Raw genomic sequence first — 27703 nt, 5'->3', positions numbered from 1 at the left:
ATGCTGGGAGTGGACGTGTGTGAGTTTGGGGGTCAGGTGCTGGAGCTGCTGTGGCTGACTATGTGCTACAGAGGTGAGGCGATGGAGGAGCGTGTGTGTGTGTGTGTGTGTCTGTTCTAGTGAATTAGTATAACTTCAGTGATCCAAGTTATTTCACTGTGCATGAATTATCTATTTTATGGTGTTTGTTTTACAGGATTTATTATACAGGGATTAAATTAAAATCATGTCTGTGTGTGTGTGTGTGTGTGTGTGTGTGTGTGTGTGTGTGTGTGTGTGAGTGAATCTCTGTGTGTGTCTGTGTGCCATATGCCTCTATCCTGGCGGGTGTGGACATTTTTATGTCTAACATGAAACGCTGCCAAGACAAGCCAAAGGTGGCAGATCAATAATTATTGATCACATCCTACACTATCTCCTGTGTGTGTGTGTGTGTGTGTGTGTGTGTGTGTGTGTGCATGTGCACTGCCAGCTTTTGTAATTATGTTTCTGCTCACATATACATACACACACCCTGGCAAAAGGTTGTGCGTCCATGAGAAATGTTGGCAGAGGTGGGAGCAGCTGTGTGTGTGTGTGTGTGTGTGTGTGTGTGTGTGTGTGTGATGACACAGCGTATGCAGGAGTCAAATGATGTTACGACTGTCTGCTGTTATTTCAAACAGTATTTCTTGCTTTTGTATTCGCAACAGTACGATCTTTGCAAGGCAAGGGTGTGTGTGTATGTGTGTGTGTGTGTTCGCCACACTGCAGCAGTACCGAGCAGTTACAGATGGTGGAACAGTCCTGGGGTTTCCCCTCACACAGGTGTGTGTGTATAAGAGTGTGTGTTTTTGTCAGATGAGTAATTTGAAAAGAGACACACTGAAACACACACACCGAGGGAGAAAAGAGGCACGAAGACCAAACCAGTTACGACAGGAAAAAAATGAGATCATCTTAAAGAGAAGCTCTTGGAAGTGGAAGTGAAATGTGATTTAAGATCTGAGGCGGCCATGAATAATCTGTTCCATTAACTGTGTGAATTTCAAACAGCAATTTGAATTGATAGCTCCGCTCCAGTCAGGATCTGAGGAGTCACCCACCGTACATCTTCACGTCACAGCTTTCAGTCTGTTTCTTCTGCTGATTTACTCCTTAATTCATTCCTTTAACATCTTAGAGAGCCACTTCTGAAGCAATGAATCTTATATTCAAATATGTTCATTGCTGGTTTTGCATATTTTTCAGCTTCTAGCAAGGACAAACTGCACACAGGGAATTTTTGCAGCGTCTGTACATGTTTCTATGGATATGACACATCGAATCTTGTCAAAAACACTTGGCTGAGATTGAATTTTGAAAAAAAAAAGCGAAGAGCAGGAGGAGATTTTGATAGGAACGTGGGAGGTGACTGAGTGGAAGATAAATGGCGAGGGTATAGGGAGCAAAATGACGAGGCGAGAGAGGTAAAGAGGTTTGGAGAAGCGATGAGGAGGTGAAGTTATAAGCAGAGGAGGAGGAGGATAAGTGGAAACGGTTAGAAGAGAGTAGGCGGAAGATGAGGGAGAGATGAGGCAGGTGGAAAGGAGGAGAGGATTTCTTGTAGAGGTGGAGGAGGTAGGGGTTAACATGAAAGAAAGGAAACAAAGGGAGATGTTGGCGGGTGAGATCGACGTGTTCTGTCAGCAGCTGTTTCCAGGAACGAAGGGAGATATTTTACAAAGTGTGTGTTTGTGTGTGTGTGAATGTGTGGTACAGAGAGAGAGAGTGGGTGAGGCCCATGTGGCAGCACGCTCTTTGTGAGCTGTCAATCAGCGAACACTAGCGCGCGCAGAGAGCAAACAGGCTAATTGAAATCTTTTTCTTCTTTCTTCTTTTTTCTCTCTATCCTCATTTTCTCTGAGGTCTTACTCTCCATCTTTCCCTTTCTCTATAATCTCTCCTTCTCTTTCGTTTTTTGAGGTTGAATAGGACGGATGTTTCCTTCCTGCCTCTATTTCATCCTCCCCAACTTCTTTTCCTTCCTCTTTCTTTCTTTACTTCCCTCCTTTTGTCTTCCTTCTGTCCCCACTCATTCCTCTTTAGATTAACTAACACAACCTCCATACTTCACTCTCTAATCCTCCCATCCCTCCTCACTTTCAGCTTGTCTTATTCCCTCTCTTCTCTCTTTTACCTGCTCACTCCCACACACACACACACACATGCACGCACACACACACGGTAATATGTCCTCAGCTGCTCCGTCAGCCTTGTTGAGACAGCAGGTTGTCTAATTGACTGACTTGATTGGTCTCGTATGTGTCTGCTCTGCTGTACAACCTCATTTATCACAGCTGGGACAGACGGAGAGGAGGAGGGATGATGTGAGGAGCAGATACTGTACAGTTGCTTAAACACATCTGACAAGGTGACAGCAAGTGTGTATATGTGTGTGTATTTGTGTGTCTGTGTGACCTTGTTTTTCCATATTTGTGGGGACCAAAAAAGCCCACTCACGGTGTGGGGTCCGACAACTTTGTGAGGACCAAAATGGTGAACCCTGTTACATCATTCAATGCTAGGGTGAAGACTTTATTTAATAGTTTGTGTTAGACAAATAGTGGTTAGGGTTAGGGAAATAAATGTATGTAATGTATGCATAAAGTACTTTCATTTTGCTTTGTGTTTATAGGGCCAAAATCATGACATCATCATCACCCCTGTTCCAGAGGTTTACTTTCCATATTCTAAGACCAATAATAATAATTATAATCAAATGTGTTTATTTTATTTATTTATTTAACTTTACAAAGCCAGTTAAAAACAGTCAATAAACTAGAGCAATTAGTCAATTGCATACCTCTGCCAAGGCCCAACCAGTCCCCTTTAATTTAATCAGGCCTAATCAAATATAAAACTCAATATCCTTGTATCACTCTAAATTAATTTGAAACCTCCCATAACTTTTTGACCATAATTTAAGCTCACCAGATCTTGGATCTGTATCAAAATTGTACTCACTCATAGATACCAGTCACCTAAATACGCGTAATTTTTTTTTATCCAGGTCCATGCATTATTCTCTGAGAAAAAAAAATCCTGGATCCATCCATTCACCCAAATCTGCACCAAAAGTTAACGTGGTCTATTCTAGGCGGTGATCCATCCTCCATCCAAGTTTCATGGAAATCCATTTGGGTTTTTTTTTTGTAATCCTGCTGACAAACCAACCAACCAACAAACAGACACAAGCGAAAACATTACTGTATGAGCAGAGGTGACTACAGCTCTTATGAAAATGTAGCCTGCAAAGGTATAGGGTTTATGGGAAATGGTGTTTGTTAAGTCCACTAAAAAATGTAAATAGTAAATATATCATATTGGTATCAACTTAAAACAACACAGTATGACATTGCTTTGTGAGGCCTGAGTGGCAGGGAAAGAATTGGGACAGAAGTACATGGTGTTTCTGCACTTTCATTTAAGTATATTTATATCTTTTATATTTGGTAATGTTGAGGAAGCACTTTGTTGTTTATTGTCATTTTTTGATTGTAGCTGTTGTGGTTGTATTTGTTTGACAGTTGCCACAGACACTAAACACATTTCCAAAAGAATAATTAAAGAAACTAAATGAATAAAAAAAGTATCGGCCGTGCTCAAATATTGTAGAGCTATCATACCAGTATTGGCCTTTATTATCTGCAACATATCGGGCATATATCAGTCTTGTGATGGAGGTTCCTTACTGACTGTACTTGAAATATAATTCTTTATATTTTATTTGACTAAGAAATGTATCTCTGAGTTGAGAGAAGGGGTGTAAAGATTTGTGAAGAAGCTGCAGTGTCATTCATGAGACTGAATCTCAGCTACTATCATATGTTTGTCATCTCAGCCTTTCATCAACAAGGAAACATGGGAAATGAGATTCCAACGATTTGCTGGTTAGCATGACAAAGTGTTACTAGGGTCTCCAGTGTTGACAGGGCGTTCGCAGCCTTACACGGAAATCTCACAGGTGACAGATCGATTCCGGTCGTGTTGTGGTGGGAAGGGGCCATGCACTGACAGCAGCCTCGGAGATGGAAGCAAACCCCGCTCGCATGGCCTGCTGTAATGCTGTTATGTTGCTCATCCTTCCTTTACTGCCTTTTCCTTCATTGTAAAAGCTGTTATTGGCTTTGCAGAGCCCTGAAAGATTGCGTTTTATCTTCCGCTGTGTGTGTCCTTTTGTATGTGTGTGTGATTCAGTGTCCCAGAGGTCTCGTTATAGTATTAGAACAGAGCAGTGACAGCGGGCCTCGAAGGACTATAAAAAACAGCAAATCAACGCTTACGGCACACATGCTCACAAACACACATATATAGTAGACACACATAGTGAGAACGAAGTGTTTTCCTGACACAGTGAACAGTTATCTGGGTTAAGCAAAGTGGAGGCAGACAGGAAGTGATTATTAAAACAGAGGAAGGCTGTTGAGGCAAAAGGAGAGCAGTTTAACTTCGATTACTTTAGATGAAATTAAACAGTTCCTGTTCAGTTTGTGAGATAATGCTTTATTTATGATACAGAATTCTCAATAAATGTCAAAACAAGGGTTTCTCTTCATTCAGTTTTTAGCTCAGTGTCTATTGTGTAGATAAACACCAGAATTGCACACTTAAACAACCCACTTAACCTTAATACTTAAAGGGAATTACAATTATTTGCTTTGTGGCAGAGATTTACATGATACGATTGACACCACTGTCTCTTAAATTTGGAGCTACAGCCAGCAGCCGTTTAGCTTCGCTTAGGACAAAGACTGGGAACAGGGGAAACAGCCAGCCCAGCTCTGCCTGAAGGTAACAAAATCTGTGCGATAGACCGCATAAAACATGGGTATAGTCTGTGGGTTATCTAAAGGCACTCTTAAGGATTTCAATGTCCAAAGACGCAACATTTATCCAGCTGCAAATTTAGTCAACTCCTGCATACAGAGCATTTGTGAATGGCTCATGTCAACAAAGAACTAACAGAAGAACATGCTCAGTGTGTGTGTGTGTGTTTGAGGTCCCATGTGAGCAGTCCCCTTTGAATCCATCTTCCCCTAAAGCCACCTCTCCCCTGCCAAACAGATTGCAGTGTTGATTTTCACTAAGCATGTTGGTTTAGCTGTAAATACCAGCAGATGAACACTGAGTCTGAGCATTGCGGTTGTACATACTGACTGTGGATCCTCTGTCTTAGTCTACAAAGTAAAATCCTTCGCAAAGGCTGCTTGATTTGGCGAAAGGGTTAAAATTTTGCATCTGAGGTGGTTCAAAACAGTCACACTGGTTTTTAGAAAATACATTATTTTGCATGTATTGAAGTGAAAACAGTAAAGATGCATTTAAATTGTTTGACTATTAGGCTGTTTGGCACTCACACAGCACATAGAGTAGGCCACAAATCCAATAATATTCTCACTCAATGACACAATGATGTCTTTTTTAGAGGTGACAAGTGTCCTGGGCATGTTTTCGTTTTTTTTTTTATTTTTCCTAGTAGCATCTCCCTTTTGACACCTTTCAACAACTAAATAAATGCCTCACCAGCCATGATTTTAAGCTTTTCTGCAATAACAGCACTGATTTACACTTGTTTGTGTATTTTACCGCAGGCATGTGTGTAATGATACAGAAGATGCTCTCAGAAGCTACTGGGGTAATGAGGCGGTTTTATGGGCATCAAAGAAAATCCAACAGTTAATATCACATCACAGATGGGGGGCTGAAACTGTTGGAACACCACACACACACATCCACACATGTAGAAAACACACATGCACACACACTGCTGGCTTTTTCGCTAGCGTTAGCTTGTTTCTAACACCAGATTCACACAATATGGAGGGTGTTAGCCCTGCATGTTTTGGCTTAGTTCAGCTGTTGTTTCATGTTGTGCAATGAAGAGTTTTCTCCCTTCCTTTTGTAACTGATAAAACTTATAACAGGGTGGAAAAGCTCTTTAAGAAGTCAGTCCGCTCTTAAAAATGACATTTTAATTAGATGCTCCATGAACAAATGTTACAGAAAATCAGCCTTTGGATCAGATTCGTTAAGAGCCTCAGTGTAACTGGTGAGAAAGGTTGACATACATCTACTACCACATACTACAGCTTTGAAAGAAATCCATATTAAAACACTCAGTTGTACAAGAGAGGAAATCTCTGTGGACCAAACCCTGCCTTTTCAAATAAATGTTAATTGATACGGTTACTGTGACAGGTCAGCAGTCTGGAGATCAAAGAGGAGCTCTCAGATGTCAGGAAACTTGTTTTAATAGCAGCTCAGAGACACGTTTCATGTGCAGTGTGGGTACATGTATGCACACGCACGCTCATGTGGGGCCAGGCTGCAGAGTTTGATATGTAAATACGGCTGGGTGAATCATTCATGATGTCATGTACTATATCTGACATACTGTAGAGTTTCATGTGTGTGTTTGTGTGTGTAGAAAGCAGCAATCAGCTTGAGATGTTTGTGTGATTTTTTCAAACCAGATTTTCAGCAACTTTGCATGGAGACTTTTTTAAAGCGTGGTAGGATCACGCTCTTTCAATAAACCACCGTTGTGCTACACTTCCTCATGTCTCTCTGAGATCTCAAAACAACTATTGTCTTTGTACAAAGCTATGCAGAGTAAAAATAGTTTGGATTATTTATTGCATTTCATGTTTTATGCATGTTTAATATTTGAATCAAGGATATACATGAATACATATTGTTCCTAAGAACATGTTAAAAGACTTCTTCAAAAAGACAAATTCTTTTTATTTGTTCACCAACCAATTTTTTACCATAACAGAAAGGAAACATATGTGTGGGGCTTACAGTAATTAATCTGCTGGATAGATTTAAGACAAAAGTTTGAGGTGTGGAAACTAACCTATCTGAGCCTTATCCTGTAAATTATGTATATATGATGTGTGTTGAGTACTGTACCATTTCTCATGGAGAGAAGATCTCATCTTTAAACTATCTAACTTCAAACTATCTACTCTTAGCCCTTTTTTGTAAAGCAAAAATGTGCAAGGAGACACTCAACACAGCAACAAACTGTAACATCCTGGAGAAAGGATTTTGTTGCCTAAATTATCTATTTCTTTCCATCCACTGTCCAGCTGTTGGGACAAATCTGTGTCAGCACACGATCATAAACCTGTAAATCATCCACCGATTTATTTAAATTTAAAGGGGGGGAAAAATCAACAATACATTATCACTTATCACCTGCTAAGTGATGACTTTATTATCCATGTGTTGACCCCAGAAGGTCATTAGGTGTAGCGCTGCATGCTAACAATATACCACCCTCTGTGCTGACGTGTGTGACGGTAGATTAGCCTTATCTCAAAAAATGAGAAAACTTCACTGCAGCAAAAAGCCTTTATTATAAAAATAATCTCCGTAGAAATGCACTTTGGCTAAATACTGAATTAAGTAAAACTGCAACCAGGGGGTTAAAACCATCCTGTTATATATAGATTTATGGAAAACATGTGCACTGTGTATGTGTGTGCGTGTTAAAACTGATATGCCACTGCATCTCTGTTGCTGCGAGTGAAAATAAATGCTCCGCTGTGTATATTCAGTCACATAAAACAGATCCACAGCAAAGGTGATGTCACTGCAAGGGGAGTTGAAAGGGTTGCCATGGTGACGGGTGAAGGCAGCGGTGGTTTGGCCCTGACTGGGTGGGGTGCTGCTACAAACACAGAAGAGTGCACGGGTACACGTGTACATCTGTGTGTGTGTGTGTGTGTGTGTGTGTGTGTGTGTGTGTGTGTGTGCGTGTGCGTGTGTGTGTGTTGACACTTGCATTGGCTGGTTAATGTTCCCATTTAACACATTTGATTTCCGCTAATGTTTACAGAACACTGTGTGACTGTGCATTTATATGCATTTCTTGGGTATGTTTGTGACTAAAGTGTGTGTGTGTGTGTGTGTGTGTGCATTTGTGTACTCTCTGTGTCATCCAATTACCTCGACACACAGCTCTGAGCTGATGTACACCGAGCAGTCTCATTATGAACAGTAAAAACAGAACCAGGGGCTATTACACAAACCTGTTACAACACAGTAAACAGGCGTCCACAGCAGAGTTCGTGTCCATGTTTCCTGTTCTCCAGATAATTAGAGTCTGGAGGTATGCATTGTGCATTTACGTCAGCAGTCATGTAATGTTTTGTTGTAGGAAATTATCTGTCCTTGTGTGTGTGTACGTGTGTGGGTGTTGTCCTTGTAAGTTGATAAGAAGAGAACATACATGCATAATGTGAAATTTCACCCTTTAATGGCCTTTCTCAGGCTTGAAAGCCAGGTTTTTAATCACAAAGACACTAAGTTACAAAGACAGGCAACAATCATAACATTAAAGACTTAAATTTTTTGCGTCTTTGAGTTCATTCAGTATTGAGAAAATGTATTAAAGTTAGTAACATGTCTGCTTTTATTGCCAAGGTTTTAATGCTGTTATCAAGTCAGTGCATCATTACATGACTGTTGTCCTTTATACAATATATGAGACAAACAAAATATGTGCCTCTCTCCTAAACCATAAAATGGTAAAATATGAATTTATTTGTTTATTCCACAACCACCAATGCATTGAAAAAAGGACTTTCCAATCTCAGGCCCTGAATTTTAGGATCCAAAAGCACAAATATACCAAGTAACAAGAAAGATGGCCTAACAATATGTCTGCTTTTATTGTGATCAAGTTACATTATTGCCAATGCTAAGCTTGTAATGCAGTCATGAAGTCAGTGCATCACAACAGCACAATAACTTGATGCTCACTTTGATGTATTAGCTGGTATGTAAAGCAAATTTTAAAGGAGACCTACAGTATTATGCTTTTCATTTTCTCCTCGTTTTTTTTTGTATCTGTTTTTGTGCTCGTCCGTACCAACAGAAGCTCCTCTCTCCCACCAAAAACCCTGATCCTGAAATGCCTCGTCAGTAGTCCAGCCTATAATTCTGTGACTTTGTGACATCATACTACGTCACAGACTCACACATTTGCATAATTTTTGCCCAGTGGCTAGTTTTGCAGTTAAGAGTTTATTTGGCACAGCTGGTCTGTTGTTGTTAGCGGTGTTGGCTCAGGTGTGTGTGAGCTGACCAATCAGAGTAGACTGGGTATTCAGGAGGGGGCCCTTGAAGACACTGGCGCTAAAACAGAGGGTAAATAGAGGTGCTGCAGTACTGGACAATATGAGAAATCTGATGCGTTTTTTGTGCATTAAAGCACGTAAACCTTTTCTAGTGGTAACCCAAAACAAAATTAGGAACCTGAAAATGAGCATAATATGTCTCCTTTAAAATCATTTTCAGTTGATTGTCACATGAAAATGTCCCATAACACGTCACCTTTTTCAGTAAGGACATTGATGCATCTTTATAAATAATAGCATGTACCGTACTTAGTCTTGTCAGTTTTAAAGTCTCACCTTTAATGTGATAGGAGTTCAAAATGGTTAACATGTTGACAATTTTGCAGAAATGCTTGTGTTGTCCATTAGTTTAAATAGAGCTGCTGTGTTTTCATGACTGCTGTCAGCTGTGGTTTTGTCTGGCCAAATCCTTCCAGTTATTATATTTATTCCAGTCTGCAAGTATTCACTCTCTGGAGGTGCGGATGAGGTGGAGATGCTAAAATGAAATTTCAGCTTGCAGAACACATTATCGAATGTCTGTAAACCTCAATATTGAATCAAAATCCCTGATGAAATCAGAACCCGGATGGCTGGAGCTGCCCTACATACAGTAATATGCATCTTATCCCAGACAGTAAAGCAATCTTGCCGGTGCTGGTTGAGTTTTCAGTCACTGAAATAGAACAGAAATATTTACTGCAGAGGACCTGTGCAGCAAATGTTATTTGCCTTTTGCTTCGCTGCATTTTCCAGCTGAATGTCTTACAGAAGTCAGCTTTGAATATTTTATTTGATTTGATTTTTTTATACCATCAGGAAGGTTATAGGTGCGCATCATCTTCCTTTGTCCGGCAGAGAGGAAACTGTTTTAATTTGAGATGGCTTTGATTGATAATCATGTATACAAGAGTAATGAAATTAAATTCTATCAACAATATACAAGGATTTGGAACAAAAGGCAGCTTGCGCTCAGGCTAACAGACCCATTTGCCCATTTTGCTCCCGTAGTAGATTAGAAATACTCTAGTTCAGTGATGTCTAACCAGGGGTAATAGACAGGGTCTACCTCTATTGTCAGAAGGTACGTGGAAAAATGGTGAAAGTAGCTCGAGTAATTAAAAAAAAGAAAGAAGAAAATTATGGCTTCATTTTTAAAAAAGAGTTGCCAGTTTTTTAGTGCTATGATTATTGTGGAGGATGTACTGCTGATAAACATGCTTCTGATATTTAGCCTGACCAACCAAAATTTGTTGACAAAGCAGGCTAAACAAATGGACAAACAATTCAAACATTAAGCTAGTTGTTAAATAATGGATAAGTAGGCTAGGCCTCGTTGAAAATGTTAGCTAAAGTTATTGCTAAATGGTTATGGTAGCTAAAAGTAGGCCTAATTGTAAGCTAAAAGTAACGTATAAACAATCAAGACTGTTTGATAATGGATAAATTGCGGAAATAGTTAGCTAAACATATAAACTTTTGCCGGAGTCATCAGATATAAGTGATGGGTACATGCTTGAATTAGTTAACTCAAATAAAAACATAATGCTAAAAGTAGCCTTGCAGTTGAAATAGTAAACCAGCTCAAGTCAGTGCTTCTCAAATGTCGTGTTCCAGGATGTTCCCAGCAAAAATGGGAATAATTTCTTTTCACTACAATTTCATATATAAGTAAAACACAATGTCAGTGTGTGTGACTTTTTTGGTCATGTTTTTCATACACTTTTCTGTAATTAAAACTCTAAAAGCAAGGGACCAGATGGTGGGTCCCTAGCTGGAACAAAATATTATCAAATGGGGGTCTGTGGTCTGATATGCGTCAGTTTTGGGGTCCTTGACATGAAAAAGTTTAAGAACCAGTGACTTAAATGATGAATAAATGGTGAACAGTTAATGAGCTTAGAGTAGGACTGTTGGTTGAACCATCCAGCCTCTACGGTTCTAAATAGTAATAAGGTGAATGCAGGCATGACCTTAGCTAACTGAGCTAAAAACTGACACATCAATCGTGTGAAACCATTATTGTAAAAAAAATTACATTTTATATTTTTAACAGTGTCAATCCAGGGTAAAGTAAATTCAATGGGAGAGAGTATAGGACCATGTAAGACATCAAAACAGGTTGGAAACTTGTCCTGAAAACTACTTTCAGACAGTGCAACGTCTTAAAGTGCCCCTTTAATAGTTTTCTTCCCTTTTTCTGTAAGGTCTAATGGCTGACAAGAAGGATTTGCCTATTGAGGAGGAAGGTGATGAGAGAAACCTAAACTACAACCCCCCGGCCCAGAAGTCTTTGGAGGAGATTCAGAAACTGGACAAAGATGACGAGAGTCTGGTCAAGTACAAGCAGACCCTGCTGGGGACAGTACCCATCACAACAGGTGTGTGTGTGTGTTTACTGTTTACCTGAGGTAATAGAGGAGCTGGTGATTCACCCTGGTAGCCAGTGTTACTGCAGCTTTAACAGTACCATTCACTCAATATAACGACTTGGTGCATAGTTTCTCACAGTCATCAACTTCCGATCAAACACACAAACACACACACACACACACACACACACACACACACACACACACACACACACACACACACACAGTCACACATACACACACACACACACACACACACACACACACACCCAGTCACACATACACACACACACCCACACTGGAACAGACCTGCTTGCCTCAGCATCTCTAATCCAGCAACCAGGCCATGACAGCTGATATCAGTAGAGCAGCTCTGACTCCTCCACTGCTGTTACCCAACCTCACCTCATCTACATCTTGAATTCATCGGGAAAGGCTGAAATAAGTGAAAGGGAAAGCGGAGAGGTGCATGGGACTTTATTTCAGAAAAAAAAAATACAGTCAATAGGGGGAGGCAAATACATTTTAATCCCGTTTGAGTTTTGCCATGAATTACACATAAAATGTTTGTCATAAAGATGGTAAAATACCATCTAGTTTTGTGTTAAACCGTTCAGTGAACTACATCGTATCGCTCAACATAGGTCATCAACACCAACATGGCCGCTTCGGCACAGAAAAAATATTAACAAAGGTGAAAAATCACAATAAAACTGGCCATGTTGACAACTGCGGGTATGTGAAAGGAGAGTTCGACAGTTCTGCGAGCAGTATGGGAACGTACAACCTACAATATTTGAGTTACGTTTTTTTTGTGAGCATTCAACAACACAACATCACTAACACAATGGCTGGCTGTGTAGTCTTTATAATTACATCTTTTCTCAGTCTTAGATTAGTTTTATGACAAAATGCTATATCTTTTAAAATGACAAACATTATATGTGTAGTTCAAAAACTTATTTATCTCTCTCCATTCACTGGCGTTAATATTTTATCCGAAATAATGTCCCACAGTGGTCCAACGGAAGGGCCGTGATTTCAGCTCGCTATTAAATTACATGCAGCTTCCTCTTGAGCCACAAAAGGCTTCATACTACTTTTTTTAACATAGGCAGTCATACTCACCAAGACCTGTCAACACACTTTAACATTACCCTTTAAGCATGTGTCCATCTTTAACTATGCAAGAAAGCAAATAAAGGATTTCTTAAAAATGTCGAACTACACCTTTAAATGAGTGAAAGGGCTGAATACTGTAATCACCACACTGTTTTTCCTCTCCAGACCTTTCTGGGTCTAATGTCCAGGTGACCAGACTGACCCTGCTGTGTGACGAGGCACCTGCACCATTAACCATGGACCTGACAGGTACGCTTTGCTTTCATCACCCTTTCACTCCTTTGTTCATTCTTCTCTATCCGGCATGACTTACCTCCCTCAACTGAGGTTAGTGGTGGATGTGGTATGATGCTGCTATGCCCTCGCATCCAATATGGTGACACAAATCACCAATCTGCCCTGGAGCAAGGCATGTCACCCCGACCGTGCTGCATTTTTTGTGCAGAAAGACTGCAGTGGGTGTGTCCACGTGCTTGAGAGAGGAGAGACAGCTAAATGTTTGCTTGGTGGGCAGTATTGACATCTTCCCCCTGGGTGCAGGCGACATGCAAAAAGGGGAGCGAGGTGGCTGTACATTTATGTGTGTGTGTGTGTGTGTGTGTGTGTGTGTGTGTCTGTGTGTGTTTGTGTGTGTGTGTGCGTCTGCAGTGCATGGTAATCGGGTGGCTGCAAAGAGATTATGTCACTCCCTACAGGGGACAAAGTTGAGGAAAGGATCGATCTGTGTGTGTGTGTGTGTGTGTGTGTGTGTGTGTAGATTCCCTATCATCGACTAGTGTGTCGGGGTGTGTCTGATAAACGGGACAACAGTTGCTACGACTGAGCGCGTTCGTCTCTTTCAGGATTTGCTCGATTCTTCCTCAGTCTGAGGATTTCCCTGCCTATCACATACGCGACTGCACATACATGCACACTCACGCAGAAAAAGACACCATCACAGACTGCTAATAGGAAAGGTCACGCAGTTGCTAGGCGATGCTGACTTTGTACTATGCAGTGTCCTCTGAATCAAATGCAGACAGACAGAAAGTATCTGGCAGCCTTTAATGTGCATGTTTCAGAGTGTAATGGAAGATCTGCTGAATCGCTCGAAATGGAAGGAGCACGCTGTTCCTCCACACCAGACAGATCTAATGCTTTCAGATCTGATCTCAGTCATAGATGATGGAGGAAGAGAAAGGCGGATGGAAAATCAATTGAGTAATCTCGGGGTTGGACTTTGGCACTACAATTTTTTAAGAGAAAGATCGTGTTTCAAACGGGGAGCGTGGAGTTGAAAGGGGCACTCCACCAATCCACCGATTATACACACAAAGTTAAGTTAACTTCTCATGAGGGGAGTACTAATCCGCCTACGGAAACAGTCGTATTATGTTTGTAGCTCTAACCCTGATGATGTCATAGTGATGTCATCAGGAGTGTCGGTTATGGAATGTTATCTTGTTGAGATTTAACATTTTTAACGGGGAGCTTGCAGTATAAACTTCAGGTGTGGAGGTTAAAAGATGTGGGTGTTTACCAGGCAGGGAGTGACTAACGAAAAATGCTATCCAGTTGAATTGTGGGAAATGTAGGATGCAGTGTTTCGGGGGATTGACTTATATTAGGAGCAAATATTTAAGATACCATGGCCTCTGCAGCATCAAATACGACAATTTCACAAGATGGATGCAGACAACCCCTCGCCCCCGAGTTTATTCATTAATTTAGTCATCAGAGCAGATAGCAATGGTGCCAGGCTGTCGTAGAGTGGCAGGGATGAGGTATTTGTGTTGGCTAACCTGAACCTCTGTGACGTTTAATGTACTGACAATCTTTGTAGTCTCATTAAACCACTTGTTACCTTGCAATCACCTTTTTAAAGACTTAAACACTTTATAAATCACATGTTGGGTATTTACCAATGTATTTCATGTTGCAGAACAAAACATGAACAAAACAGCAAAACAGTGTTGCAGCATTTTCCTAAACAAATGAAGAAAATGGGGACTTGTTTTACAATGTAAAAACACCTGAGAAAGAAAAATAATATGGCTCCATACAGCTTTTCCGGTGTAATCCGAGTCCCCTGAAGCCCGAGTATCACACTGTACAGTTGGTTGTTTTTTTACATTATAAAACAAGTCCCCATCTACTTCAGTTGTTAAGCAAAATGCTGCAATGTTGTTTTTCTGTGAGGCTCCAGAAATGTTTTGTGGACTACAAAACTTCACCCGAATTTTCTTCGGCATAGTGGTGTGTAGATAATGACAGAATTCTTATTTTTGGGTGAACTGTTCCTTTAAGCTTGTGTTAACCACAACCTTGAAGATAAAAGGTTTTGAAAATGTCCCTTCTGTCGTATTTTAAGTAAGGCAGACGAAAATCCTTTGGTCAATTGTAGGAAACACTCTCTGAAATTCAAGGCCTCTTTTAGAAGGTCTTGACTGCACTGAATCCAAAGAACATGTTTATCTAATGAACCTGCAGAATCTCAACAGTGAAAAAAATAGTCTTGTCCACATTTCCCCTGGACAAATGAACATTAGGTTTAAGCTGGATGAATGTGTGTATTCGTGTTGCAGAGCTAAAGAGAAAAAGAGGGATTGCTGGATGCTATTGTGAGAGAAAAGCATCCTTAATCATTAATCTACAGAGTAAGCAGCAGTGTAATAATCGGGCCTGCTGGTGTATCATGTTGCAGTCAGCTAGCCGAGCCGGCACCAGACTGGATGTGAAATGGACTTTCCATCGGTGGCTGAATGCATTAGAGACCTCATTATACACTATATGCTGTTACCGATGCAGCATGGTGCTCTCAGTGATGACAGGCGTTTACTACTCTGTATATGTGTGTGTGTGTGTTCATGTTAGAGAAAGAGAGAAGAAGGGACAGCAAAACACAGGGAGAGATACATTGCACCATAGTAGATAGAATTGTAGACGACATTTTCTGCACACTTGACTTATTGTCCCGTCTGAGACCTTTCACATCTCAGAGGTTGTTTGGGTGCGTGTTTCAGCCTCAGCTTCTCAGTTCACAACTGCTCCCTCGTGCACTCAGATGGTGTGAACTGTCTGAGTACATCAAACCTCTGACTCTGTGTCAACACAGACAACGACTGGACAGGTGGTGCTCGGAGCATCTGCTTTCTGCTCCACTACAGTACAATTCATAATTTATTGTTTTGTATGTCCGCACTTTTTTACAGTAAAAGAGCCACTGAAGATCAACCAAAACAGATTGTGTGGTTTTGTTCATATAAACTACTGTAATGGTGGGTTCAAACTGTTATTAGCCAAACCAAACCAAAAATGGGTGTCGGTCATGACCATTGATGATTTTATCCCATCTAGTGTATGATTTTGGACAACAACCAACACCACATCTGGTGCGCCTCACCAAGTCCCCGCAGAAGGACCAGCCGTTTATGGTTTTTTTGGCCTTCTACGATGTGTTCTAAACGTTAACCAATAGGAGCGCAGAGCACTCTTTCATGCACAACTGTAAACAATGGCGTACTTTACTTTTCTTTTAAAGGCTTTTTGAACGGAAGACAGGCAGTATAGGGACACCATTGTTGTTGTCTCCGGAAGTCAGTCTCTAGCACCTCCTTCCCAATGACATCATGCCTGTCATGAAAGACGGCAAAGTTTTGATTGGTTTGGGTCACAGCAAGAATTTATGACTTTATCATCGCCTAATCTGACAAAGTGACCATTGTAAGAGACAAAAATATCTTGTCTCCTGGCATAAAAATCTATCCCACAATCTTAAAGGTGCAATATGTAAGAAATGGCCACCTGTCAAATTCATACTCACAACAAAAGTTGGGGGAGCATATTGCCATAAGAACAGCTAAGTCCTGCTAACTGTAGCTGCCGTTACCTAATTAGCTCAGTTAGCCATATAGCTAGTGGTCCAGACTGGTGGCTTGTAGCATCAGGAGATTGTTGTTGTTTACATCACTACAGCAAGAGCTTTGGACAGGGACGGGGCTAGCTGGTTAGCATGCTAACTTCAATAGATATCTTAACAACACAATGAACAGACATCATAACGCAAAAACTGTTCACTCCTCACATTCTGTTAATAATTTTAGTTTTTTAAATTTGTTTTCAACTTGAATTCTTACATATTGTACCTTTAATTATAATATACAATTCAGGCTCATTTTATTGCTTGGGTTGTTTTTGTGCATCATTGTTCAGACCAGGAAACACAGCCAGCCATGAAGCCGTGAGGGCCAACGGTAAATTTGCTCACAATACCCATCGTAAACCCATCACAGAATGACGTTTTTATTCTGTACTGATGTTGTGCACACTCACTTTTCCTGTGCACTGAGGGATTATTACAGTGACTCTAAGATGTAAAACTCTCGGTTTTAATTGCAAATGAAGCTTAGAAGTTTAGATAATCTGGCTACAACCAGTCTGACCACTCTCATTTTTCTTGCCTCACCTCATTTTCTGCCTGACATGACACTTGCTCTTCCCCATTTTGAATTCATCCCAGCCAGAACATCACTACCTTTTAATCAGCACTGCTGCTGAACTGTGACTTAAGTTTTAGATTTATTCTTGCTCTCAAGAAATTACAGTTCCTTTGTCATTTCAGTTGCTGCTTTTGTTTAGATAAATGGCCTGAATGTTGATGCGTTGAAACATAAAAAACACTTTTCTTCAGGCTGAGCTGATGGCACAAAAACAACTTTTAATGTGTTTCCACGTCTCAGTGGATACAGCAGTAGAACTGCCAGAAGTAACGTATACTGTAAACACAATACTGTTCAGTTAACACTCTACATTAAGCATCAGATTTTTGTGCCATTTTGTGCCATTTTATTACAAAACATTTGCTCGAGCCATATTTTATTTTTATTTTTTTATTCTATGTCTCACTTGATGACACACTGCACAACCATATTTCCATGCTATAAGTTTTAACACCACACTGTGGTCTATGATATATGGTGTGTCAGATACTGTACTGTGTGGCCCGCTGCCAGACCGCACTATACCAGACATTATTCTCGACTGTGACTTCTCAGCGCTCTGGTGCCCTAAATGTAAGCACTGGCTTTGTTAAACTTTCATGTTCCCTCAGGGTTGTTTTGCTGAGCACGCATACCGCTACACATTTAGTCACACTCATCACACATCTCTACCCCACATTTATTATGAGCTGTAGGTACAGTATAATGTTAGTAATATGTGACCACTTGAAGGGGATTTGGTTTGTGAAATTCATATAATAAAGGGATGAATCTTTTTAAAAGTGAATAGAAAATGTGTAAATTGATTCAAAAGAACTGCATGCTAGTCTCTGAGATGGGAACAGATGAAACCTTCCATGTGCACAAAGCAGAGGAGGAAGAGGATGTTTGGACTACAGGCCAATTTCTAATCTTTCTTTCATATCTGAACTTAATGAAAGATGTCTCCCATAAACTTATTGCTCATTTGTCATCCAAGATTCTTATTGATTTATTTCATTAAATATAATTACTTCACTGAAACTGCAGCAATGAAAGTTGCAGCTTCCCAGCTGACACAAGATCACACTTAGCTGACTACCGTGTCTGACATGGTTATCAGTACTGTTGGTATTTTGATCAATTATTTAATTAAGTAGTAATATCAGGATGTAAAATGCCCATTACAAGTAGAGTAAATTTGGAAAAGTTAAAGTAATAGATATTTTATAATAATAGATTTTTACTACTGATGCGTTCATGTGCTGGTACCATTTTTAGCCACGCTAGCAGCATTGTGTTATTGGATGGATTGCCATGGATTTAAAGACATTGGGATGAATTACGTTGGTGATTCTCTGACTTTTCATCGAGTGCCATCATTGATCAAAATGTCAGCTTGTCCAGTACTTTGTTTTATGGCATCCGCATCAGGCTCAGCTGCACTTTCGGTTTGTTGCTAGTTAGCAGATTGTATCATGCTTACTTAACTACTAACAACAAAACTAAGATGGTAAATATTATTAGCATTGGCATTGTTTGCATGTTAGCATCCTGTCATTAGCATTTAGCTCAAAGCACCGCTGTGTCTAAGTGCAGCCTCATAGAGCTGCTGGCATGGCTGTGAACTCTTAGGCCCCAATCACAGTCATCACCACAGGCGTGGCTGCTTCAGAGACACTTTGGAAAAATTTTTAATGGTACTTTAGTTTAAAAAAATCAAGAAAAATCAAGAAAAAAATAAACAATGCAAAGAAATAAGAGTTTCAACATTAAGTCAAAGACATCTGTGTATTGTGTTGCAGAGATATCTGCTTAGGTTAGTATGCTAACCAGCTAACCCTGACCTGTCCTGTCTTGTAAAACCACTCTGACCTCCCAGTCTGGACCACTAACTGCTGCTAACTGTAGCTGCCTATAACCAGTTCGCGCAGGTTAGCCGTGCAGCAAGCGGCTACTATGGCAAAATGCATGCTCCGTACTAGTTTGGAGAATTAATTCAAAAGGTGGCTAATTCTTACATATTGCACCTAAAGACTGCAAAAAAAACAAACAAACGTGAGATTGCGTGAGAGGAGCGAACGTCTTTATCGTACCAAAACAATGTTTTTTTATTCTAAGGAGCCAACTGGGGTCTGGCGACTTAAATTGTCAGATAAATGTAGTGGAGTAAAAAAAAGTACAATATTTCCTTATTGTATAACACTCATCTGATATCAGAATTGTTTATTTTTTTATTTATTGTTGGATTTTAAATAAAATAAAAAATAATGAAAAATAATGCTAACCCAAAAATACTACTATGCCTGTTATTCCTAGTATTTAGTATTTTAAGTTATGAATTTATTGCAGGTTTTACGGTAAATGCATGCAATTTATGGCATGTATTGTTGAATAGATCATAATCTAACATGGTAAATCAGACATTTTTCAGTCATTTATTTTGTACATTTTTGGGCTTTTCTGGCTCATGTTAGTGCAATCTATGCAATATCTGCCAAGTGTGAGCTCCAGCTGTGTGTTGAGTGGATGGGTTTGCCTGCGCATGTGCACAGATGAAACCTTCCATGTGCACAAAGCAGAGGAGGAAGAGGATGTTTGGACTACAGGCCAATTTCTAATCTTTCGTTCATATCTGAACTTAATGAAAGTTGTCTCCCATAAACTTATTGCTCATTTGTCATCCAAGATTCTTATTGATTTATTTCATTAAATATAATTACTTCACTGAAACTGCAGCAATGCAAGTTGCAGCTTACTAATACATATTACTATTATGCCTGTTATTCCTAGTATTTAGTATTTTAAGTTATGAATTTATTGCAGGTTTTACGGTAAATGCATTTCTACTGGTATGCAGCAGCTATACAGAAAAAAATTTGTTAGAAAAAGAATTGTGAATTTATGGCATGTATTGTTGAATAGATCATAATCTAACATGGTAAATCAGACATTTTTCAGTCATTTATTCTGTAAATTTTGGGGCTTTTCTGGCTCATGTTAGTACAATCTACACAATATCTGCCAAGTGTGAGCTCCAGCTGTGTGTTAAGTGTGTTGGTTTGCCTGCGCATGTGCATCCCTGCGTGGATAGACATGCATGAAGGCATACTGTGTGTGTGTGTGTGTGTGTGTGTGTGTGTGTGTGTCTGTGCCTGTGAGGAGAACAGGTAGACAGCTCTCCACACTGACCTATTTTCTCAGTCAGACGCTCCCAGGGGAGGCCAGCATCTTTTCTTTTCTCTCTCTTCGTCTCCTGAGACGGGAGAAAAAGGAGGAGGAGGAGGAGACGAATCAGAGGGAGGAGACGGTAGAGCAGAGTCACGTACCACAGTTCATAGAGGGAGATAGACTGAATGAAATGAGGCTGAGACAGAGATGGAGCAGTGTATAATGTCACTGAGGAACAGCTTCATTATCTCGATAACATGCATTTTTGATTTTATCTAATGGGGAGTTTCAAGTGTTTCATGAGGTGGTGTAACACTCCCAAACCTCAGGGGGATGTGTGGATTCTTAATCAAAGTGAGAACAGTCTGTCAACATAAGCAGAGTTGGGAGACTATCATCATGCTTTCTTGGAGGCTTTTACTTAAAATGCCACAAGTGCATATATTTTTAATATGGGTGAAACCAGAAGGAATCAAACCTCTAACCCTGTACAGAGATCTTATGAGGGAGAGATGTACTCTGTTTGTGTGTGTGTGTGTGTGTGTGTGTGTGTGTGTGTGTGTGTGTGTGTGATCTGTAGGCCACTTCCTTTCTTTGCCCGATCTGTCTTCTTCCACACATCACTGCTGTCTGTTTTTATTCACCTCATTCTTCTATCTCTCCTTCATCTCCTCCTCCTCCTCCTCCTCGCCGCCTTCCTCTGTTTCTCTCCATCCATTAGGAAGCACTCAGGCCTGATGGTCGGGTTTAAATTGAGATATAAAGTGATTAGGCAGTGGATGCAATTTTTGATTGTGATGTGCTTTCACAATGGTCCAGGATGCTTCTTCCTCCCTTCAGTATGAACCCATTCAACCCCAAAGCACAACAAAGACAGTTTCATTGTCCAGAGAAGATATTCTGGTTTTAGAGTTACTGGGGCATGAATGCCAACTTAAGATATGACTTAAACTCTTCTTATTTAGCTGAAAACATGAAAATGCTTGAGTCTGTATATATATATGAACGATTTTTTATAATGCAGTAAGCCCTGTTCATCATATTGTACATTTTTTATGGCACCCCTGTGACTCCACAGTAAAACAGCAGCAGTGTGATCAAACAGTGAGTCATTTTGACCTACTGCATCAGGTGATGTCATACATGTAAACCAATGAGTAATGTTTTGTTGTTGTTGTTGTTGTTTGTTTGCAGACCTTCAAGCTCTGAAGGAGAAGACCCTTGTCTTAAAGGAAGGAGTGACATACAGACTAAAGATAGACTTCAAGGTAAGATGGGTGGATGTGGTCACACAGGAGAGGTTTACTGTATTACAATATAGATTGAATGAACAAACAGATGATCAGGTATTTACTGTAAGTGATAAGAGAAAGAAGGGGAGAGAGAGAGAGAGTGTGCTGAGTAAGCCACCATGTACAATAAAATCAGACCACAATATCAAACAAGGCCATTATCATATTTAATGAGCCTTTTGGTGCTCTTTCATTTTATAGTGCCAGTAAGGAATAATGCTGGTGAGGCAACTCTGTCAGCATGTTAGTTGCTCAACTCTGACAATTGATTATCTTTTACATTTCTAAAATTAGGGAGTGAGTCAGTACATTTAAATTTCATTGATTTTAGCCAAGCTAGCGACATGGCGCCATGGATGACACTGTCAGTCTGTCCGTCCAGCTCTTGGGTCCAGAGGAGGGTTGTAAAAAAGTACCCTTAAGATATCGTGTTAAAAATATCTTAAAATATCTAATATTAACTGCACCGGAGTACATGGAAAGTATTTTCTTTGGCAATAAATGCACTTAAGTATCAACAGTTAAAGTAAATGTTACATATGTTAACATAATATTTGTATATATTTATATTTGCTGTATTGTTTATTCTTTTCGTTGTTTTTATGGTTTGATGTTTTAATCAATCTCACTTGGTAAGCACCTTGTGACTTTGCTCTGTAAAAGGTAGATATATAAAAGGCATATTAAAAATGTTTTGCAGTGAAGTTAAGTACTTGAGTAAATGTACTTAGTTACTATTGGACAGATTTCTATGAAATGTGGCCTAGATATACACGGTGCCCAGGAGGAACCTTAGCAACTTTGGTGATCCCCTAACTTATCACATGATGATTTTACTCATCCTGTGAAATATATCAAAAACTTCTGAATAGATGGGCACAAACCTTTTGGTATACTGACATTCAAAGCCCCCAAAGAACAAGTCCTTATGAGGTTCACATTGGTCTTTTTCAGTGAAAAATATCAGCAACAGTTAGTTGGATTGCAATGAAATTTACCCGTTTACATTCATGTTACCCTCAGGATGAAAACAAATCACTTTGATGACTTTTCCTTTAGCGCCATCATCAGGTCAAAACTGAAATCTGTGCAATACTTTGATTATGCACCTTCAGCTGTAGTTTGTGCTAAGTGCCAATTAGCAAATGGTTGCACACTAAGCATCGATCCAACTGTAAGAAAGGTAGAAAAGAGCAAAAATCCAGCACAGTAGCCTGCACAACCACAGCGAGGGTAGGGTCAGTACCACCTCCTGCTCCTGTTTGCTGCCTTCAGTACTTCATTTTTGCTCAAACAACTCACCAAACTGATAGAGAAAGTTACAATTCCTCATTTTCTCACCGACAACAGGCCTGAATCCTGACCAGTTCACCTTTAACATAAACAGAACTGCTTTTTTCTACAATTTCTACTGTTTTCTGGTGTGATAGCTAAAAGGAGAAATCATTGATAGCTCTGATTCAAACGTAAAACTCTCATCAATGACTATAACTTTCAATTAACTGCTCCCTCCCGGCCTCTCTCCATATCAACGTCTGACTTTTTTCTCTTCTCCCTTGCGTTCTTTCTCTCCTTTTTCTCTTCATGCCCCGCCTCCGCCTGCACTTGTTACCCTCTCTGTTTTCTCACACCTCCGTCCTCTTCCATCTCCTTCCCTGCTCTGTTACAAATAACCCACTCAATGTAAACACACAGCAGCTTTTTCCCATGCTCTTTACCTCTGTGTCCACTATAAATAATTACAGACTGGGGAGGAAGAAATACTTCTGAAAGGAAATGCAGAGCAGATATCCACGGGAGAAGGAGTGTTGCCAGAGACCAGAGAGGATGTTTATGGGAGATTTATAAGATTATGAATTATTATTATGAATTATTAAATATTTCTATATTTGACCAGTTGGCCACACAAATAAGACAAATGCACTAACAAACAACAATATCGACCACGGAGTGCAGGCTACATCTGCTGGCTACTATTTCATTCTGTAGTAGCTGATAGTGTTTGTTCATCCTATCTCTAAAATTCAGTGGAGCTGCTGCAAAACACACACACATAGGTTGAATACCTGATTATCTACTGCTTCGGTAATGGTTTGCGAGTGATTCAGATTGAGGGAAATATTTCTGTACTGGATAGGACAGTAAGAACAGAAGAGGATCAAAATGAGAAAATAGAAAAACCTGAGACGTGAGGAACTTTATTTGGCATAAATGGAAATGTAGATTTGATGGGCAGCTTTTTGTTGTAATCAAGACACCGCATAGCTACAGAGAGAAAAGAGGTCAGCGTAGATGTGTGTGTGTGTTTGTGTGTGTGTGTGTGTGTGTGTGTGTGTGTGTGTGTGTGTGAGGTAGTACTCCAGGGACTTGGCCCTGGAGGAAAAGGGAGATGTGCAGAGAATGACCAACAGCTGAGACTCCACTCTGCTGTGAGGACACCTGCTGGACAAACTGCTTCACTGCGTCTTTAAACGCAGCCTCATCCAGAACAAAAAAGCTCTTGTGTGTTGATTACACGTTCCCAAAAGAAAGGATATTGTCAGAAAATTTAAACTTAGTCACTTAAAAAGTTGTTACAATCTGGATTGATTGTGGATTGCATTGTTAGATTGTTTACTGCAGCTGAAAAGTGTATTCAAATAAAGTTATTAAAGGGGTACTCCACTTATTTTACACATGAAGCTGAGTTTTCTTGTCTGTCAGAGTAATTCCCAGCCTGTAAGCCTCTAAAAGACTGAAAAAGGTGTTTGAAAGAAGTGGGAATTTAGAGGGCAGGGGATAAAGGAAGCTGTTAAGATGCATTATGGGAAATGTGATATCCAGTGGTTTTGGAGCTTGGAACCATACTAGGGACTAAAAGTCAGGTTATCTCGACCTCCGCTGCTTCAGTTTCAATCTTTCTTTTAAAAATGTGCCTCATGTGAGTCCCCAACTTTACGCACCCCTTTAAATATACGGTGTAATAAAGATGTGCAGAGAAGCACATTTTGTGTTGTCTCTCTGTGTCCAGATGGCATGTTTCATTATGTCTGTGTGGGCTCCTCCTTGGTGCTTCATTTTCCTCCCGCAAAAAACACCCAAACACATGCATGTAGACGAACCGGACACTCTATGTTGCCTGTTTTTAATATGTGTCAGCCTTGTGATAGACTGGTGAAGCAGTGTATCCCACCCTTTTTTCCCAGTGTGCTGAGAAGAGCAGGATAAAGTGAGTGTAGAAAATGGTTGAATCCATGTGTAGCTGTGGTCATAGAGGAATAATAACCTCTAGCAAGGTGATAAAGTTTTGTTTGTAACTGACAGAAAAGTCCATGACAAGATTTGATGAAACTGTGTGTGTGTCTGCAGGTGAACAGAGAAATCGTCGCTGGCTTGAAGTACCATCATGTGATCCACAGAAAAGGAATAAAGGGTAAGTTCAATTCAGCCACTGTATACCAAATGTAATATACCTTTTGAAGCCTATATACAAGACTACCCATCTAGTTTTCTTAATGATGCTGATCATAAAGTGACAAAAAGACACAAAGCAACTGAACATCAATCAATGTTGGTTGACATTTATGACTTGCAGTTTGACTGAATACCCTTAAAAACAGATAATGATAAGTGTGACGAGGCATCCATCATGTGTGCTGTTGCAGGAGTAAAGCTGAACATCAGTCGCTGTGTCTGACAAAAAGAAGGAATGCAAACCGTTACCATTTATGACCTACAGTCTCCCCATTTATACCACAAATGTATCCTGCATGCAACTGAATGTACCTTTAACATCTGTAACCAAGTATGATGATTATATTTTTGATCAGGAAATTGTACATGTATGTAAAAGTGCACTAAAAGAGGTAAGGAAAAATTATTTGTCAAACAGCTCCTACTTAGTGAAGCAGCTCTGAAGTCATCACATGATGAACCACATGCTCAGTGAGGAAATAGGTAATCGCAGGACTTATGTTACACTGCCCCGCAGTGTTAAAAACAGAGTTAGGGTTAGTCAGTAATGTGTTTTTTCTGCAAAAACGTTTTTAAAATAGATTATTATTATTAATATTATTATCGGGTTAGGTCCTTAATATTTCCAGTAGATTACCAAGTGAAATTAACAAAAATTGCAATATATTTATTGTATTGTGCAAATTATTTATGTTTCAGCTGTAAAATGTCCCATTTTAAGTAAGTTAAATCAATTAATCAATTAGATGAACAGTTTTTATTTTTAACATTGTCAGATTCACCATGGACAGTTTTAATAAAAGCAACAAAATCCATGCTGCAGAACCAGATATCATTGTTTTTGTTCCACACGTTCTTCTTCCTTTTCCTTTTCTGCCTATATTACCCACAATGCAACCCAAGACCTGTAGACAGACCTCGATGTGTAAAATCAGTGGAGCTTCACTTTAAATCCAAAAAATAATGTTTTGCACTTTGATAGATCCAGGCTCTGTTTACTTAGTGTCCATTTTGTGTCTGTCCTGCAGTGAACAAGGTGTCACACATGGTGGGCAGTTACGGCCCAAAGGCAGAGGAGCATGAGTTTCTGGGCCCGGTTGATGAGGCACCCAAAGGCATGATGTCACGTGGCTACTACGGGGTCCATTCCCGCTTCATCGACGATGACAAGAACCTCTACTTGGACTGGGAGTGGAACCTCAATGTCAAGAAGGACTGGGATCAATAGAGAGAGAGAGATGATGCTACTCTTACCTTCTTGCACCCTTTTCTTCACCTCCGTCTTTTCCTTCCCCTCTGTTGCCCTGTGAGAGCGGCCTTGCAATGGCCCAAGACAGGAAGCTCTCCTCCTCTTCCTCCTTATTCTCCTCTTCTACCTTTTTCTTCTTCGTCTGTTTAATGCAGGTGTCCTGAAACCAGACAGGGACCTTTAGAGAAGAGAAACCCCCCCCTCTCTCTGCCTTCTGTCCCTGCAGTTATATTATTATTTTATTCATCCATGTGGAGTCGTCCACATGACGAGGCTTCTGGGATGATAAGCCTCCCTTTTCATTTAGTATCATTCTTCTGTCTCCCACCCTTCCTTCTCATCCTTTCGTGTATCCCTGCCTTCATAAAGCAGCAGTGGAGGTTCTGCAAAGATGATTAAAGGAAGTCAGTCTGAGGCACAAAGGGAAATACAATATATACAATGCATAATTACAAACATTCAATATCTGTCAAACAGACTTTTCCAAAGAGAAGAGATGAAATATGTAAATACAGAGTGCATTAGTTAAAAGTTTAACAGTAAAAGAGATCTGAAAGGAGGGCGGAGAGGAGTGACATGAGGCAAAGATACTGTATCAGATTAAAGGGGCAGGCGCATGCCGGTGGGAATTAAGTTGTTCAGGTTTAGCTGGCTGAATTTTCTCGCTCACCAACAGGTTCAATAGTTGGAGCTGCAGCAGGGGCTGTAGCTGGGTTTTCATCCACCTGTTTCTTTGTGCAGATTAAAGAAAAAACTGCGTGGAAATGCTGAAAATCGGAAAAGAAATATTGAAAATCACAAAAAGGTTTTTACCCCTGGCTGAGTCAAAGTGCAACGGAAACACACGTAGAGGATTAATGTGACTTAAACGTCCACTGAAGCCTCTGCTTCACCGGAGAGATGAAATAAAGTGGAAAAAATCAGATGTGGAGGTTTAACGTTCTTCTAATTATACATGAAACGAACAGAAATGCCATATTAACTTTATATTTTCTACATTGTTTCCACCATTTGAGGTTTGCGCCCTCTTCTTCTGCAGTGTCTCAGTGGAACCCAACTGGACAATTCGTGACTGATCCGCTCTACGATGTACGAGTGGTTTGAGATTGGTTAGGGTTAGAATTACCCATAAGCCAGGCATGAGCACCTGACCTGCACACATGTGTAGAATGGATCAATAGTGGATGGAAAGACGCAATAACTCACTTTTTTTTTGCCAATTTTCTCAAAGATTCTGTTAAAATGTGCGCTACATTTGTCAGAAAACCTGGCTGGTTCATGGAGCAGTTATAGTACTGTAAAACAATTAGCATCTGATCGCACCCTTCGCATCAGAATTCATATACCTACCATTAGTCATAAGTCAAATCTAAACACACAGACATGATACACATTATTACATTCCGAGTGACTAAGCCTTTCCGACGATATCATTGTC

General features: G+C 40.1%; 1 protein-coding gene across 1 annotated transcript; it reads left to right on the top strand.

Moving 5' to 3' along the window:
• Window positions 1-26250, top strand: LOC141019898 (rho GDP-dissociation inhibitor 1-like). The gene is made up of 7 exons (XM_073494924.1): window positions 1-73; window positions 11357-11530; window positions 12809-12892; window positions 15753-15755; window positions 21466-21539; window positions 24912-24975; window positions 26045-26250. The coding sequence occupies exons 1-7, from the start codon at window positions 1-3 to the stop codon at window positions 26242-26244; spliced, it is 672 nt and encodes a 223-aa protein (XP_073351025.1). The 3' UTR covers window positions 26245-26250.
• Window positions 26251-27703: the final 1453 nt, after the last annotated feature.

Source organism: Pagrus major, chromosome 23 (assembly GCF_040436345.1).
Source record: "Pagrus major chromosome 23, Pma_NU_1.0".
Taxonomy (NCBI): domain Eukaryota; kingdom Metazoa; phylum Chordata; class Actinopteri; order Spariformes; family Sparidae; genus Pagrus; species Pagrus major.
Note: the sequence above shows the minus strand (reverse complement) of the source record. Positions and strands in the feature narration are given on the sequence as shown.